This window comes from Myxocyprinus asiaticus, chromosome 5, assembly GCF_019703515.2.
Source record: "Myxocyprinus asiaticus isolate MX2 ecotype Aquarium Trade chromosome 5, UBuf_Myxa_2, whole genome shotgun sequence".
In the NCBI taxonomy this organism is placed as follows: Eukaryota; Metazoa; Chordata; class Actinopteri; order Cypriniformes; family Catostomidae; genus Myxocyprinus; species Myxocyprinus asiaticus.
In genome coordinates, this window is record NC_059348.1 from 33,253,895 (window position 1) to 33,268,274 (window position 14,380).

A 14,380-nucleotide genomic window follows, 5' to 3' on the forward strand; every position below is an offset into this window, starting at 1 on the left:
GCCAAACGCATCTTTCACAGGATAGATCATAGTCTAAGAGACCAGATTTAAGTCATGACTCAATTTTGCCTCTGCCCTTAAAGGAATAGTTCACCCAAAAATGGAAATTCTCTCATCATTTACTCACCCTCATGCCAATAAATTATAAACTATAAGTTCTTCTCCCTGCCCAGTAGGTGGTGATATGCATGAAGAATGTGAATCACCAAAAACAAAAGAAGAAGAATGTGAAAGTAAAAGTGGAGGTTGATAGTAAAAAAGCAACTTAAATACTGATCTGTTTCTCACCCACACCTATCATATCACTTCTGAAGATATAGATTTAACCACTAGAGTCTTTATGGTGCCTTTATGTGCTTTTGGAGCTTCAAAATGTTTGTACCCATTCATTTGAATTGTGAGAACCTACAGAGCTGAGATATTCTTCTAACAATCTTAATTTGTGTTCAGCAGAAGACAGAAAGTCATACACATCTTGGATGGCATGAAGGTGAGTAAATGATGAGAGAATTTAAATTTTTGGATGAACTATGCCTTTAAGTAGATATAAAATGTTCAGGAAGAATCTCCCTCAGGAGATGTTAGCCTCAGTCACCATTCTTTGCAGTTGAATGGAAAAAGATTAAATGAAAATGAAGGAAAGAATGGTGACTGAAGCTAACATTGTGCCAAACATCAACTTTTGTGTTTTACAGAGGAAAGTAATATGTTTGGGAAACGTCACATGTGGGTAAGAGAATAATAAAATAATTTTCTTTTTTTGGTGAACTAACTCTTTAAACCCGGTGTCACTTACCATCTGTACCTCATAACATTTGCAATTGCACCATAATATTATAATGCCATTTGATCTTCTGGTTAGATGCTAACTGTTTTTCACTGGCTCTGTACTTTTACTCTGCAAAATGGCAATATGTTGAATCTAATCTAATATAAATGCTTGTTCCCACTGGGGAGTGAATTCACTCCGTAACAGCCGTGCTACAAAATAGCATTCAACTTGTATGCATTGAAATTACATGAAAGAACGGTTCCAATAAGCGCTTGACATTTTGCAAGTTTCATCGTTGATTTTATTAAATGATGGACTTTTGGAATAAACCGGCAGGATCAGTATTCTAGTGGTGTTGCTGTCTTGACATTAGTGCAATTTTACGATGTTCCTTTCGCCCTATATTCCCCAAACGATTCACACATCTTTCAACTCACGCAGGGCTGAGACCAGACTGAAAGAGTGAGACTGGTTACCATGGAGACACAGGGGCCCATCAGAATCCACAAACTATTAAAAAGATCAATAGTCTCTTAAGAGTCATGAGCAGCCTTTCAAACAATGCCAGCCCACCTCACTTAAGAATGCAATACCTGTTTAAAAAAGTTACTGATACTAAAATACACACACAAAGAAAATGGGTCTTTAAAAGGCCTCTGCCTTACAAGTAATTTAAGAGCATACATACCTCAGTGGTATTTGACTTTGCTGAAGTCAAAGAGAAAATGTTAGCTTGAGGCAAATACGCTTTGGTGTCCCAAACCTACCAATGAGCTCCTTGTTCCGGACATCAAGGGCCATGTTTCGGAGAGCTGTGGCCACAGCACACACCACCCGGTCATTGTCTATTCTCAGCAGCTCCACCAGAATGGGCAATCCTTTCTCTTTTCGTACTGCTGCACGAATATACACCGACCACTACAGGCACAGGAGACATGTACAAGCAGTAGTCACACAGGAGCTCCAAAAAATGATTATCATTTCATCAACAGAACAAAAACGACAGGAACAATTGACTTTACTGGGAACCTTGAAAGTAAATGTACCCTGCTGAAAAGAATTACATTCTGTGCTGGTTTGCTGTGTCAGATGGTCTGTTTTTTGTTTTGTTTTTGTTTTTTAAAGAGAGGTTTTGGGCACTTGTCAGCTGGTCAGGCTGGGGAGACCAGCTAAACCAGCTGACAGTTGGCAAGGCTGGGAGTCCAGCTGGACCAGCTTAAACCAGATAAGACCAGCAAACCATCTTAGGCTGGTTGAATATATTTTTTTCAGCAAGGAAATCTGTTGTATTACTGTTTGTTTTGTCTTTAAAGAGTTTTAGCAAAACATTTGAATAATGGAAGATTTTAAAGTGCGACACTGAAAAATTTGACAGTCATGGCCTACTCTTTCAAGACTTTGCATGAGAATTCAGAATGAAAACAAAACAGAAGCTCTTTCTCAGATGTTTTTATTTGAAGATGCGAGTGTGAAGCTTTCAACTTGTAACACAGGTTGTGTGCTCCCAATAGACACTTTGATCTCATTATAGTTCACATCTCTCAGTTCGTGATAGACATAAGTTTCCTGTTTGTATATGACAAGAATTGCATGCCCATAACAAACTACCACAGAACAAAACTTGCATGAATGTGTATTTGTGTCAATAATAATGGTGTTGAGTGCCAGAGCCAGTCTAGATGGTTCATGGCTTTTAAAGTGCAGGGTTACTCACAGGTTTTAAGGTGGGGCCTACCTTCCAGCTACCTGCTGCCAGGTTCTGTAGAGCCCCAGCCGCTCCCTCCAGTGTGTCCGGGTTAGAGCACTCAGACAGCAGAGTGAGGTACGGTTTCACTATGGATGGGTGCCACAGCATCTGCAGTCCCTTAGGAGGGTCACTGGAGTCTGGGAAAGGTCCAACACCATCCCACTGACAGCAGAGACATAGAAAGTCTCATTATACAAAGACTGATCAATAAGCATAGTAGGAGGATCACAGGAAATAATGGGGAGAAGAGGCAAACTTGGGCTTGAACTCATGGTATTACCATGGTTCCATGTTTAAACATTACTTATTTATAAACTTCAGTGTATAAATGCTGGGATATTGGGGGCTCGTCCAGGATCTTACGAAAAATATTGTAAGGTACCTTTCATATCTCACACTAAAAGCAGAGTAATTGAATAGGCAGGACACACTCAAGCATCACACAGCCAGGTGTGCATTTACATATTTGTTAAGGAACAGATTACTCCCAGACAATTTACCCATTTAAAAGCCACAATATAAAGTAATGCCACCTTTTACCTCTCTGTTCATCCCATGCAAATGCAGAACAAACACTCCCGATGCCCCTATCTTCATCTGTTTTCAGAAACTAAATGAAATCAGCCTGGAAAATACGTAATTATCCACTGGAAAAGGACGAGTGTCGATGCAGGCAACCCGCACGCAAATGCAGCTAAGTGATGCTAATTGCCAGCAGCTGCAGAGATTAAAAAAAAAACCCGGCCCACCTGATCGTGGCTCTTCTTTTTCTTTTTCTTCTTTCCCCAGCAGCCGGAGCTCTCTGCATCCTTCCCGCTGGCATCAGTGCACAGAACCCCATCCAGCTCCTCTGATCCCATCTGCTGCCCCTGTGATGTCTCTGCCGCCAACCTGTACGACAGGTTCCGCAGGATACACACACAGTTCTCAATGGTCTAGAAGGAGGCACAAATGAGCACAAAGAGTTTTAGATTAGGGATTGTAACGGATAAAGGATGGGCAAGGAGGAGGCGGGAACCGGCAGAACAGTCAACATAACTTTAATTACATAAATGAACTGGAACACAACACATAGACACACACACAGCGGCCGCGTGTGTCTCTCTCTCGAACTGGTGCCCCCGGCTCGTCTTTTTCCCCCTCCCGGCTGATCAGGTGACTCAGCGCCAGGCCGTGCACGGCCCGGCCATGCCCTCCTCTTCATCACAGGAATATTTCAAAAGAGTGCGTTTACTGCAAACACTCTTCATCAGATTTTCTTAATCAGTATTTTTGTGCCGTTTTCCAGTAAAAATACCTAAACATTCTTAAAGGGATACAGTGCATCCGGAAAGTATTCACAGTGCTTCACTTTTTCCACATTTTGTTATGTTACAGTCTTATTCCAAAATGGATTAAATTCATTATTTTCCTCAAAATTCTACAAACAATACCCCATAATGACAACGTGAAAAAAAGTTTGTTTGAAATCTTTGCAAATTTATTAAAAATTAAAAACGAAAAAAATAAATAAAATAAAATGTACATAAGTATTCACAGCCTTTGCCATGACACTCAAAATTGAGCTCAGGTGCATCCTGTTTCCACTGATCATCCTTGAGTTGTTTCTACAACTTGATTGGAGTCCACCTGTGGTAAATTCAGTTGATTGGACATGATTTGGAAAGCAACACACCTGTCTATATAAGGTCCCACAGTTAACAGTCCTTGTCAGAGCACAAACCAAGCCATGAAGTCCAAGGAATTGTCTGTAGACCTCTGAGACAGGATTGTATCGTGGCACAGATCTGGGGAAGGGTACAGAAAAGTTTCTGCAACATTGAAGGTCCCAATGAGCACAGTGGCCTCCATCATCTGTAAATGGAAGAAGTTTGGAACCACCAGGACTCTTCCTAGAGCTGGCCACCCGGCCAGACTGAGCAATCGGGGGAGAAGGGCCTTAGTCAGGGAGGTGACCAAGAACCCGATGGTCACTCTGACAGAGCTCCAGCGTTTCTCTGTGGAGAGAGGAGAACCTTCCAGAAGAACAACCATCTCTGCAGCACTCCACCAATCAGGCCTGTATGGTAGAGTGGCCAGACGGAAGCCACTCCTCAGTAAAAGGCGCATGACAGCCCGCCTGGAGTTTGCCAAAAGGCACCTGAAGGACTCTCAGACCATGAGAAACAAAATTCTTTGGTCTGATGAAACAAGATTGAACTCTTTGGCCTGAATGGCAAGCGTCATGTCTGGAGGAAACCAGGCACCGCTCATCACCTGGCCAATACCATCCCTACAGTGAAGCATGGTGGTGGCAGCATCATGCTGTGGGGATGTTTTTCAGCGGCAGGAACTGGGAGACTAGTCAGGATCGAGGGAAAGATGAATACAGCAATGTACAGAGACATCCTTGATGAAAACCTGCTCCAGAGTGCTCTGGACCTCAGACTGGGGCAAAGATTCATCTTCCAACAGGACAACAACCCTAAGCACACAGCCAAGATAACAAAGGAGTGGCTCCAGGACAACTCTGTGAATGTCCTTGAGTGGCCCAACCAGAGCCCAGAATTGAACCCGATTGAACATCTCTGGAGAGATCTGAAAATGGCTGTGCACCGACACTCCCCATACAACCTGATGGAGCTTGAGAGGTCCTGCACAGAAAAATGGGAGAAACTGCCCAAAAATAGGTGTGCCAAGCTTGTAGCATCATACTCAAAAAGACTTGAGGCTGTAATTGGTGTCAAAGGTGCTTCAACAAAGTATTGAGCAAAGGCTGTGAATACTTATGTACATGTGATTTTTTTTTATTTTATTTTTTTATTTTTAATAAATTTGCAAAGATTTCAAACAAACTACTTTCACGCTGTCATTATGGGGTATTGTTTGTAGAATTTTGAGGAAAATAATGAATTTAATCCATTTTGGAATAAGGCTGTAACATAACAAAATGTGGAAAAAGTGAAGAGCTGTGAATACTTTCCGGATGCACTGTAGTTCACCCCCAAAAATGAAAATTCTCTCATCATTTACTCACCCTCATGCCATCCCAGATGTGTAAGACTTTCTTTCTTCTGCAGAACAAGAATATTTCAGCTCTGTAGGTCCATCCAGTGCAAGTGGATGGTGGCCAGGCCTTTCAATCTCCAAAAAGCACATAAAGACAGCATAAAGGTAATCAGTAAGACTCAAGTGGTTTAATTAATGTCTTCTGAAGCGATCCATTTGGTTTTGGGTGAGTGCAGACCAAAATATAACTCCTTTTTCACTGTACATCTTGCCATTGTAGTCTCTAGGCACAATCATGATTTTAAGCTCGATTACACTTCTTAGTGCTTGATGCATGCGCAGAGCGCTAGATGGCGCTATGGGAAGTGCAATTGAGCTTGAAATCATGATAACCAAGGAGAATTCTGTCAAGGTGTACAGTAGAAAAGGAATTACATTTTTGTCTGTTCTCACACAAAACCAACTGGATCACTTTAGAAGACAGTGATTTAACCACTGGAGTTTGATGGATTATGTTTATGCTGACTTGATCTGCTTTTTGGAGCTTCAAAGGCTCAGCCACCATTCACCTGCATTGTATAGACCTATAGAGATGAGACTCTTCTAAAAATCTATGTTTGTGCTCAGTAGAAGGAAGAAAGTCATACACATCTTAGATGGCATGACGGTGAGTAGTAAATGATGAGAGAATTTTCATTTTTTGGTGAACTATCCCTTTAAATCAAGATAGATTTGGCAAAATTGTGTACAATTATAAGACATGTTCTCAGAGAATATATTTTACATTTATTTTTCCTATCTCAGTAGTAAACTGTTTTCTCCCGTTTTAAACATGAATCCCAATACATTTAGTTAGAAATATGTTTAAAAAGGAACAAGAAAATAAACTTAAGATATATTCTCTAAAAAACAAGCCTTAATATCTTACATAATTTTGCTTCAAGTAAATTTATCTTGTATTAAGGATATTTAGATATTTTAACTGGAAAACAAAAGTACTGATTAAGAATATGATTTTACATGGAAATGGTTGTGGCCCTATCCGACTGCAAATGGGAGACTGCCTTATTATCTTTTGGAATCCAGAAGTTTGACTTTGTTTGACAGCATATATCTAAATGTCTTTTTCTATATTCAAGATTCAAATGGCTTTATTGGCATGGTAAAAGAAAAGCTTTACATTGCCAAAGCATAGTAACATTAAATATATATACATACACATTTACACACATATACATGCAGTTAAAGAAAACGATGTTAAAAATACAATAAAATAAAGGAATAGTAAAAAGTGTTAATAAAAGCGGTTTGTTATGCTATGTTTTCCATTTTATGCATGTGGAACAGTGTTTCGGTTTTTGTCTAGTAGTGGTCCTGTTCCACTGGTTGTCCTTTTATCGTGGCAGGACTTGACATATCTCGCAGCCAGGTTTGAGCTTGCAGGGGTTTCTCCAAGTAGGTATGAAAGTTTGTCCTTGTGATGCATCCGATTAAAGTCTTTGTGATGGGTTGTGAAATGGGGGGGGGGGGAATCCCTAATTTGTGCATAACTAGGGCATGTTGTTAAAAGGTGCAGTTCTGTTTTCACTTCATTTTGTGTGCAGTGGGGGCACAGCCTGTCTTCTTTTGGTAACCAGGTCTGTCCGTGTCTGCCCATCCCTATGGCGAGGTTATGTTCACTCTGTACATGGTCAGGACTTTTCTTAGTTTAGGGTCGGTGACTGTGCTCAAGTATTTTGCCAGTTTATATTCTCTGTTTAGGGACAGATAGCATTCCAATTTACTTTGTTGAGCTGTTGCTTCTGTCCAATGTTTTAGATATTTTTCTTTTTGTGTTTTAATAATTTAATTGGTCTAGCTTGGGTTTTGTTCTGGAGTTTAGCTGGATATATTTTAGATTGTAAAGTCAGCTCTAAGACCAACTGGCTAAGGGGGTTTCTCTTTGAGGTCAGCTCTTTGTATCTTAGGGCTTTGTGGTGAAGGGTTTGTGTATCGTTATTTTTTAGGTGGGCAATGAATTCAATGGCTCTTTATTTATTTTAATTATTAAGGTACAGTCCTAATTCTGCTCTGCATGCATTATTAGGTGTTTTTTGTTGTACTCGCAGTATATTTTTGCAGAATTCTGCCTGCAGGGTCTCTATTGGGCGTTTGTCCCATTTGGTGAACTCTTGGTTTGTGAGTGGGCCTCAGACTTCACATCCACAGTGCGCGATGGGTTCTATAACCAACTGAATTCTTTTTAGCCAGATTCTGATTGGGATATCAATTTTGATATTTTTCTTAATAGCATAAAAAGCTCTTCGTGCCTTGTCTCTCAGGTTGTTCACAGCCTTGTTGAAGTTTCCTGTGTTGCTGATGTTTATTTCAAGGAATGTGTAGTTCTGAGTATTCTATAAGGTCATGTTGTCTAATTTGAAGTTATGGTGTTGCCCTTGGTGACTGGGTATCATTATCAATATTTTTGTCTTTTTGGGGTTAACTGACAGGGCCTTATGCTTTGCAGAAATTGTGCAGTAGGTCTAGTTGCTGCTGTAGACCCTCTTTTGTGGACGACAGCAGCACTAGATCATCTGCAAACAGGAGGCATTTAACTTCAGTGTCTAGTAGAGTGCGACTGGGTTCTAGAGACTGTTCTTGAGCTCTCGCCAGTTCATAGATGTATATATTGAATAGCGCAGGGCTCAGACTACAGGGAGAAAATCTGTGTGTTTGTTGCCATTTTTGACAGCAAATTTGTTCTTAGTGTGCATTGATTTGATGATGTTATTCCTCCGATGCTGCACTGGATCAACTGAAGCAAAAGCCCCTCATGCCAAATTGAGTCAAAAGTTTTTTTGAAGTCAACAAAGCATGAAAAGATTTTCCTTTTGTTTTGGTTGATTTGCTTGTCAATTAGAGTTGTAGAATGTAAATATGGTCTGTTGTGCGACATTTAGGTTGGAAGCCAATATGGCATTTGCTCAGGACATTTCTGTCAGTAAGAAAGTGGAGGAGTCTGTTGTTTAGGATGTTGCAGAATAGTTTACCTAGGTTGCTATTTACACATATTCTGTGGTACTTAAAAGGGTTGAATTTGTCTCCACTTTCATGAATAGGGGTTATGAGGCCCTGGTTCAGATGTAAGGAAATATACCTGCACTAAGGATTGTATTAAAAAAGTTTGAGAATGGCCAGTTTGAATTTGTGGTCTGTGTACTTAACCATTTTATTTAGAATGCCATCAATACCGCATGCTTTTTGGGATTTAAGGGTTCGTATTTTATTGGATAGTTCAGCTAATGTAATTGGAGAATCTAAAGGGTTTTGGTAATCTTTGATGGTTGATTCTAGAGCACAAAGTTTGCTATATATGGCATTTTGATCATGATTTTTCTTTACATTAAAGAGGTTGGAGAAGTGGTTAATCCACACATCTCCATTCTGGATGGTTAGTTCTTCATGTTTATATTATATTAAATGATATTAATTTAAAACCCTTCTCTCCAAACATCCCCCATAATAAATTAATAATGACACATAAATAAACAATAAATCAACAAAAAGTATTTAGAAACAAAAAAACAATAAGAATGCACACACACATTTAACACTGACTATCTCCCTCCACTGTCTCCCCCTGAGAGCCCTCCAAAAAATCCAGATAACTGCCCCATTTTTTATTAAATAAACCCATGTTGCCATATTTTCAAAAGTTGTCAACACTTCACTCTCATATAGGTCACCGAGCATATTAACCTCCCTCACAATCCACTCTGATCAGCAAAAAGGGGACTTATTAATACGTAATTTTGGGTTCATCCATATGCTCGAGGCAACATTTAAATAAATGTCCGAATTAAACACTCTAGACACTTTTGTCCATACCGCATGCAAATGCGAGATAATGGGGTGTGACTTAACTTCTCTGGTTAGTTTAATAGAAAGGCATTGCAATGGAAAAATAGAGCAACGAATTTCCTGTTCAATACAAAAGCAGGGAGGGGCTCTCTCAGGTGGAAGCGACCAATAAGCCAAATGTTTGAGACCGAAAGCATAATAAAAAAAATCTTGGGTAGGCCTAGCCCACCTATATTAATCGGCCTATGTAACTTACTGAAATGTAATCTGGGACACTTACCATTCCAAATGAAGGACTTCGCCATGCTATCAAATTGCTTGAAATAAGAGAGGGGGACATCTACAGGGAGAGACTGTAGCAGGTAGTTGAATTTTGGAATACAATTCATTTTAATAACATTAACCTTGCCAATTATAAATGAAGCCCACCTGCCCACATTGCTCGAAAAACTTTTTTATTAAAGGGTCAAAATTAACTCTCACTAAATCACACAAATTTGCTGGGAATAAAATACTTAATGCCCTGTTTAGGCCACTGGAAGGTGCCCGGCTGAAAAGCAGTTAATGGGCAGTATGCTGTCAGAGCCAAAGCTTTGGATTTAGACCAATTGACTCTGTATCCTGAGAACTTAGAAAAGGAATGAATAATTCCGTGGAGGCAAGGCATAGATCTAGTGGGGTCAGAGACGAACAATAAAATATAATCTGAGTAAAGCAAAAGCTTATGCGCCATACCTCCTGCCTCCACCCCTGGAAAATCATCTTCCTTTCTTATCATGGCTGCTAATGGTTCCAGGGCAAGACAGAACAATAATGGGGAAAGAGGGCATCCCTGCTGGGTGCCCCTGTCCAAAGTAAAATAACCTGAAATTAATCTATTTATTTGTATCGCCATGACCAGGTGTCAATAAAGTCTTTTTTGCGTCAAGTGAGATGGCAGCGACAGGAGTCTGATCATTCACCACTGACAACATGATATTGATGAGACGCCTGATGTTATCAGAAGAGCTGCGGCCCCGAATAAACCCCACCTGATCTATATGTTTAAGAGATGTCATAACTTTGCTTAATTGGTTAGCCAACATTTTTGACAATATTTTTACGGATCAGGGAAATTGGACAGTAACTCTTACACTCGTTTGGATCTTTGTACTTTTTAAGAATCATACTGCTCCAGGCTTGTGTCATGGTTGGCGGAAGCTTTCCATTCTTTAATGATTCCGTATAAACGTCTAACAAACGTTGAACCAGTTCTGTATCATAAGATCTAAAAAATTCGGAGGCAAAGCCATCTGGCCCCGGAGCCTTGCCTGTGGGCAAGGCCTTAATTACCTCGCCAAGCTCCTCCAAGTTTATCTCAGAATCAAGAGAATTTTTTGCTCAGTTGTCAGTTTAGAGAGATCTAATGGTTCCACAAAGTTTCTAATATCTTCATCAGTAGACAAAGACAGGGAACTATAGAGATCAAGACAGAATTCTTTAAAAGCATTATTAATAACAATGGCCAAGGTAAATATTTCACCACCAGCAGATTTCACTGAGGGAATGGTAGAAAAAGACTCTCTCTGCTTTATATATCTAGCCAAAAGCTTCCCTGCCTTGTCCCCCGACTCAAAGTATGACTGTTTAGCCTTGAATAGCCAAAACTCCACCTTCCACGACAAAATAGTATTATATCTGTATTTCAATCAGGTCAATTCTCTGAGGCCATCAGACGACATTTGGTACTTCAGCTCATAGCATTCGGCAACACCAGGGCCTGATCTGAGACTAAGATTTTTCCAACTGATCAATCAACAACAGATGAAATGAGGGATTTTTTGCAAAAAAAATCTATTCTAGAATAAATCTTATGGACTGATGAAAGAAATGTATAGTCCCTACCAGATGGGTTCAACATTTTACACATCCTGTGAAGTGTCAATGTTGATCTAGGGGGCTTACACACTTTTGCTTCACTATGATCAAGTGAAGTCCATCAAAAGATTAAAGTCTCCTCCCAATATTATATCTGATGGCCTCAGAGAATATTATATCATGAGGGGTGCCAGCGGCTTGCAACATCCCTTCAAGATCTATAAAAAAGCCCTGATCATCAGCGTTAGGTGCGTAAATATTAGCCAAAATAAGACTTTGCCCCTGAATTTCTGCTAAAACAATAATGACTCTTCCTAATTTATCATTAATCTGTTTGAGACATTTGAATTGTAGATGCTTACTTATCAATGTAATGACTCCCCTGTCCTTACTTGAGCCAGCACTAAAGAAAACATTCCCACCCCATATCTTCCCAATATCATATTTCTTACGTTTAAGAAAATAAATAACCTTCCTTCTTTTTACGGGGTCCCCCAACCCATTCACATTCCACGTGGAGAGAGACAATCCACTCATATTAACATTTGACATATTAGAAAAAATGATGTGCCAAAAATACAATTATAAAGACCACCTTCCAACATTAGTGCAACAATCAAACCCCAAACCAAACAAACAGAAAAAAGAAAAATGTGCACATTAACCCCGTGCACAATGGTGCCAACTGACATCCATCCCTCAAAACTCAAACAGTCCATGTATGCCTACGAGAGCCCCCGCAACAATTTGACGTCAGATTGCTCAAGTTTCTTGTATTCCTTGAATCTATCACATTTCTCTCTTGTTGAATTCGCAAAGTCTGGGAATAAGAAAATGTTGTAGTTCTTCCAAGAAAGCCTTCCTTTCCTCCTCGCCTCGCTAAACACGAGATCTTTATCGGATGATCTCAGAAATTTGGCCAGAATTGATCGAGGCCTGTCTCCCTCCACGGATCTCAGAGCCGGAACCCTGTGAGCTCACACCATTTCCAGTTTATGGCCTGTTATGTCGAGCAGACTCGGGAAGAGCCCATCTAGGTATTTCACCATATCTCAGCCTTTTTCCATCTTCAGGAATTCCAACAATTCGGACGATGTTTTGCCGGTTACGATTCTCAAGGTCTTCCAACTTTTCCAAAACGCGCTCCAAGTCCGTCTTGGTCGCTAGCAGATTAGCAGCTAATTCCCTCTCCGATGACTCTAGATAATCGGTTTCTCAACATCCGACACTCTTGTAACCATCTCAGTGAATTTTGTCTCCATGGCAGTGATTGATCGACGTATTATAGCAAGCTCCTCCAAGTCAGCAATGACCTTCGTCAGCATTACCGTCATGTTCAACAGTTGACGCTGAATCTCTTTCACCACACTGTCCAAATTGAGTCCTGGGATTTTGGCCTGTTGCTCAGGGGCTTCAGCTTGAGCATGTAAGTGTCTTAACGTCTCCAGAGCCCGAGGATTTTGAGTTCTTTGACATATTGTCTTCCTAGAACAGTTAAGAATCAGAGCGTATCAAATCTCACCAGTTTATGATCTAAAAAGTATTAAAACTAGCAAAGTGCGCAGAGCTCACCATTCACACGTCTGACCCTTGCATGACGCCATGCGACTCCCATGTTTAGATTTGTTTAGTGCATTCCAGTGTTCCCAGAAGTGGTTTGATTCTATAGATTTTTCAATTTCTCTTAACTGACTTTGTATGTTTTGTTCCTTTTTCTTCCTGAGGGTCTCTGTGTTTCTGATTTGATAAAATTCTCACTTCTTTTCTAAGGTTTTTACATTCGTTGTCAAACCATTTTTCATTGTCTTTTTGTTTTTTGTTTGTGGTTTTTAGATTAGACAATGTTGCAGATATTTCAAATATTCTGTTCAGCCTATCTACTGCTAAATTGACACAACTGTTATTCATGAATGGTGTAGCTAGGAAATTTTCTAGTAGGGTTTGAAATTTTTGGTTTGCCAATTATGCTTTGGTATGTATCTTTTCTATTTTTCGTCCATCTACAGTATATTTGTTTTTAAGAGAGTGGAAGTGGGTTTGTTTTGATGCCTCTTGGTTAGTTTTTGATCCACTAAGGTAAAGGGTGATTTTACTGTGGTCTGACAGTGGTGTTAGTGGGCTGACTGTGAACGCTCTGAGAGAGTTTTGGTTAAGGTCTGTAATAAAGAAGTCTACTGTGGTGTTACCAAATATTGAGCTATAGGTGTACCTACCGAAAGTATCCCCTCATAATCTGCCATTGACTATGTACAGATGCAGTGTGCGACACAGATGGAGAAGGTGTGTTCCGTTTTTGTTTGTTGTTTTATTATAATTGAGTCTTGGTGTGTATGTAGGCAGGGGAAGGACATCATCTCCTGGTAGGTGTTTGTCCCTCTGAGAGTGAAATGTGTCCAGTTCTTCAACTGTTCTGGCATTTAAGTCTCCGCATATTGGTACACTGCCCTGTGACTGGAAGTAATTTATCTCTTCTTCTAAAATGGTAAAACTGTCTTTGTTGAAGTAGGGAGACTCCACTGGAGGAATGTAAGTTGCACACAGGAGGATGTTCTTCTCTGTTGAGATGATGGTCCTATTAATTTTTATCCATGTATAACATTGGCCTGTTTTAACTATTTTGATTCAGTGGGCAAAATTGGACTTATCCTAAATAAGCATTCATCCCAAGTCTCTTCCTTGTGTCACTCCAGGCAGATCAATGGATGAGATTATGAGTTCTCTGTAGCCTGTAGGACAGCCAGTGGGTCCTTCACCTCTGCTCCATGTCTCCTGCAGGATGATGATGTCTGAGTTTTTGAAATTTTTAGGGTAACATCTATTAGCATGTTGGCAAAGACAGGAACAGTTGCTTTGCACAGGTGGACATAGTCGTAGAGACATGTGTGGTCCAGGGCGGGGTGATGTGCCAGGTGCACATTAAGTTTGAGTGCACAGGTGCAGGAGAGGTTTGCATTCACCCACTGAATTGTGTCTGGGTGGAGGTCCTTTCGTGGCAGCAGTGTGGAAATGGTGATTTTCACTCGGGAAAGTGGTTGTCGCTTTTTCGATCACCCTCTGTAATGGTGTGGCCACTCTCTCTTGTTGCACCCTCAGGTTGTTTGTGTCCGTATGAATTATTATGTGGCTTGGTGACCCTAGTTTGTCCACATTCAGCAGTTTAAGGGCACTGTGGATGT

General features: G+C 40.3%; 1 protein-coding gene across 7 annotated transcripts in view; it reads right to left on the minus strand.

Moving 5' to 3' along the window:
• Positions 1–14,380, minus strand: part of LOC127440320 (catenin delta-2-like) — a 150,535-nt gene that overhangs the window by 14,662 nt on the left and 121,493 nt on the right. For 5 of the 7 annotated variants that reach the window (XM_051696841.1, XM_051696847.1, XM_051696844.1 and 2 more), the window contains 3 exons: positions 3,269–3,454; positions 2,487–2,681; positions 1,540–1,690 (listed from right to left, as the gene is read on the minus strand). In XM_051696841.1, the coding sequence (XP_051552801.1) occupies positions 1,540–1,690; positions 2,487–2,681; positions 3,269–3,454 (532 nt within the window). The remainder of the gene's footprint in view (positions 1–1,539; positions 1,691–2,486; positions 2,682–3,268; positions 3,455–14,380) is intronic. The other 2 variants (XM_051696845.1, XM_051696842.1) reach the window with 1 other exon arrangement.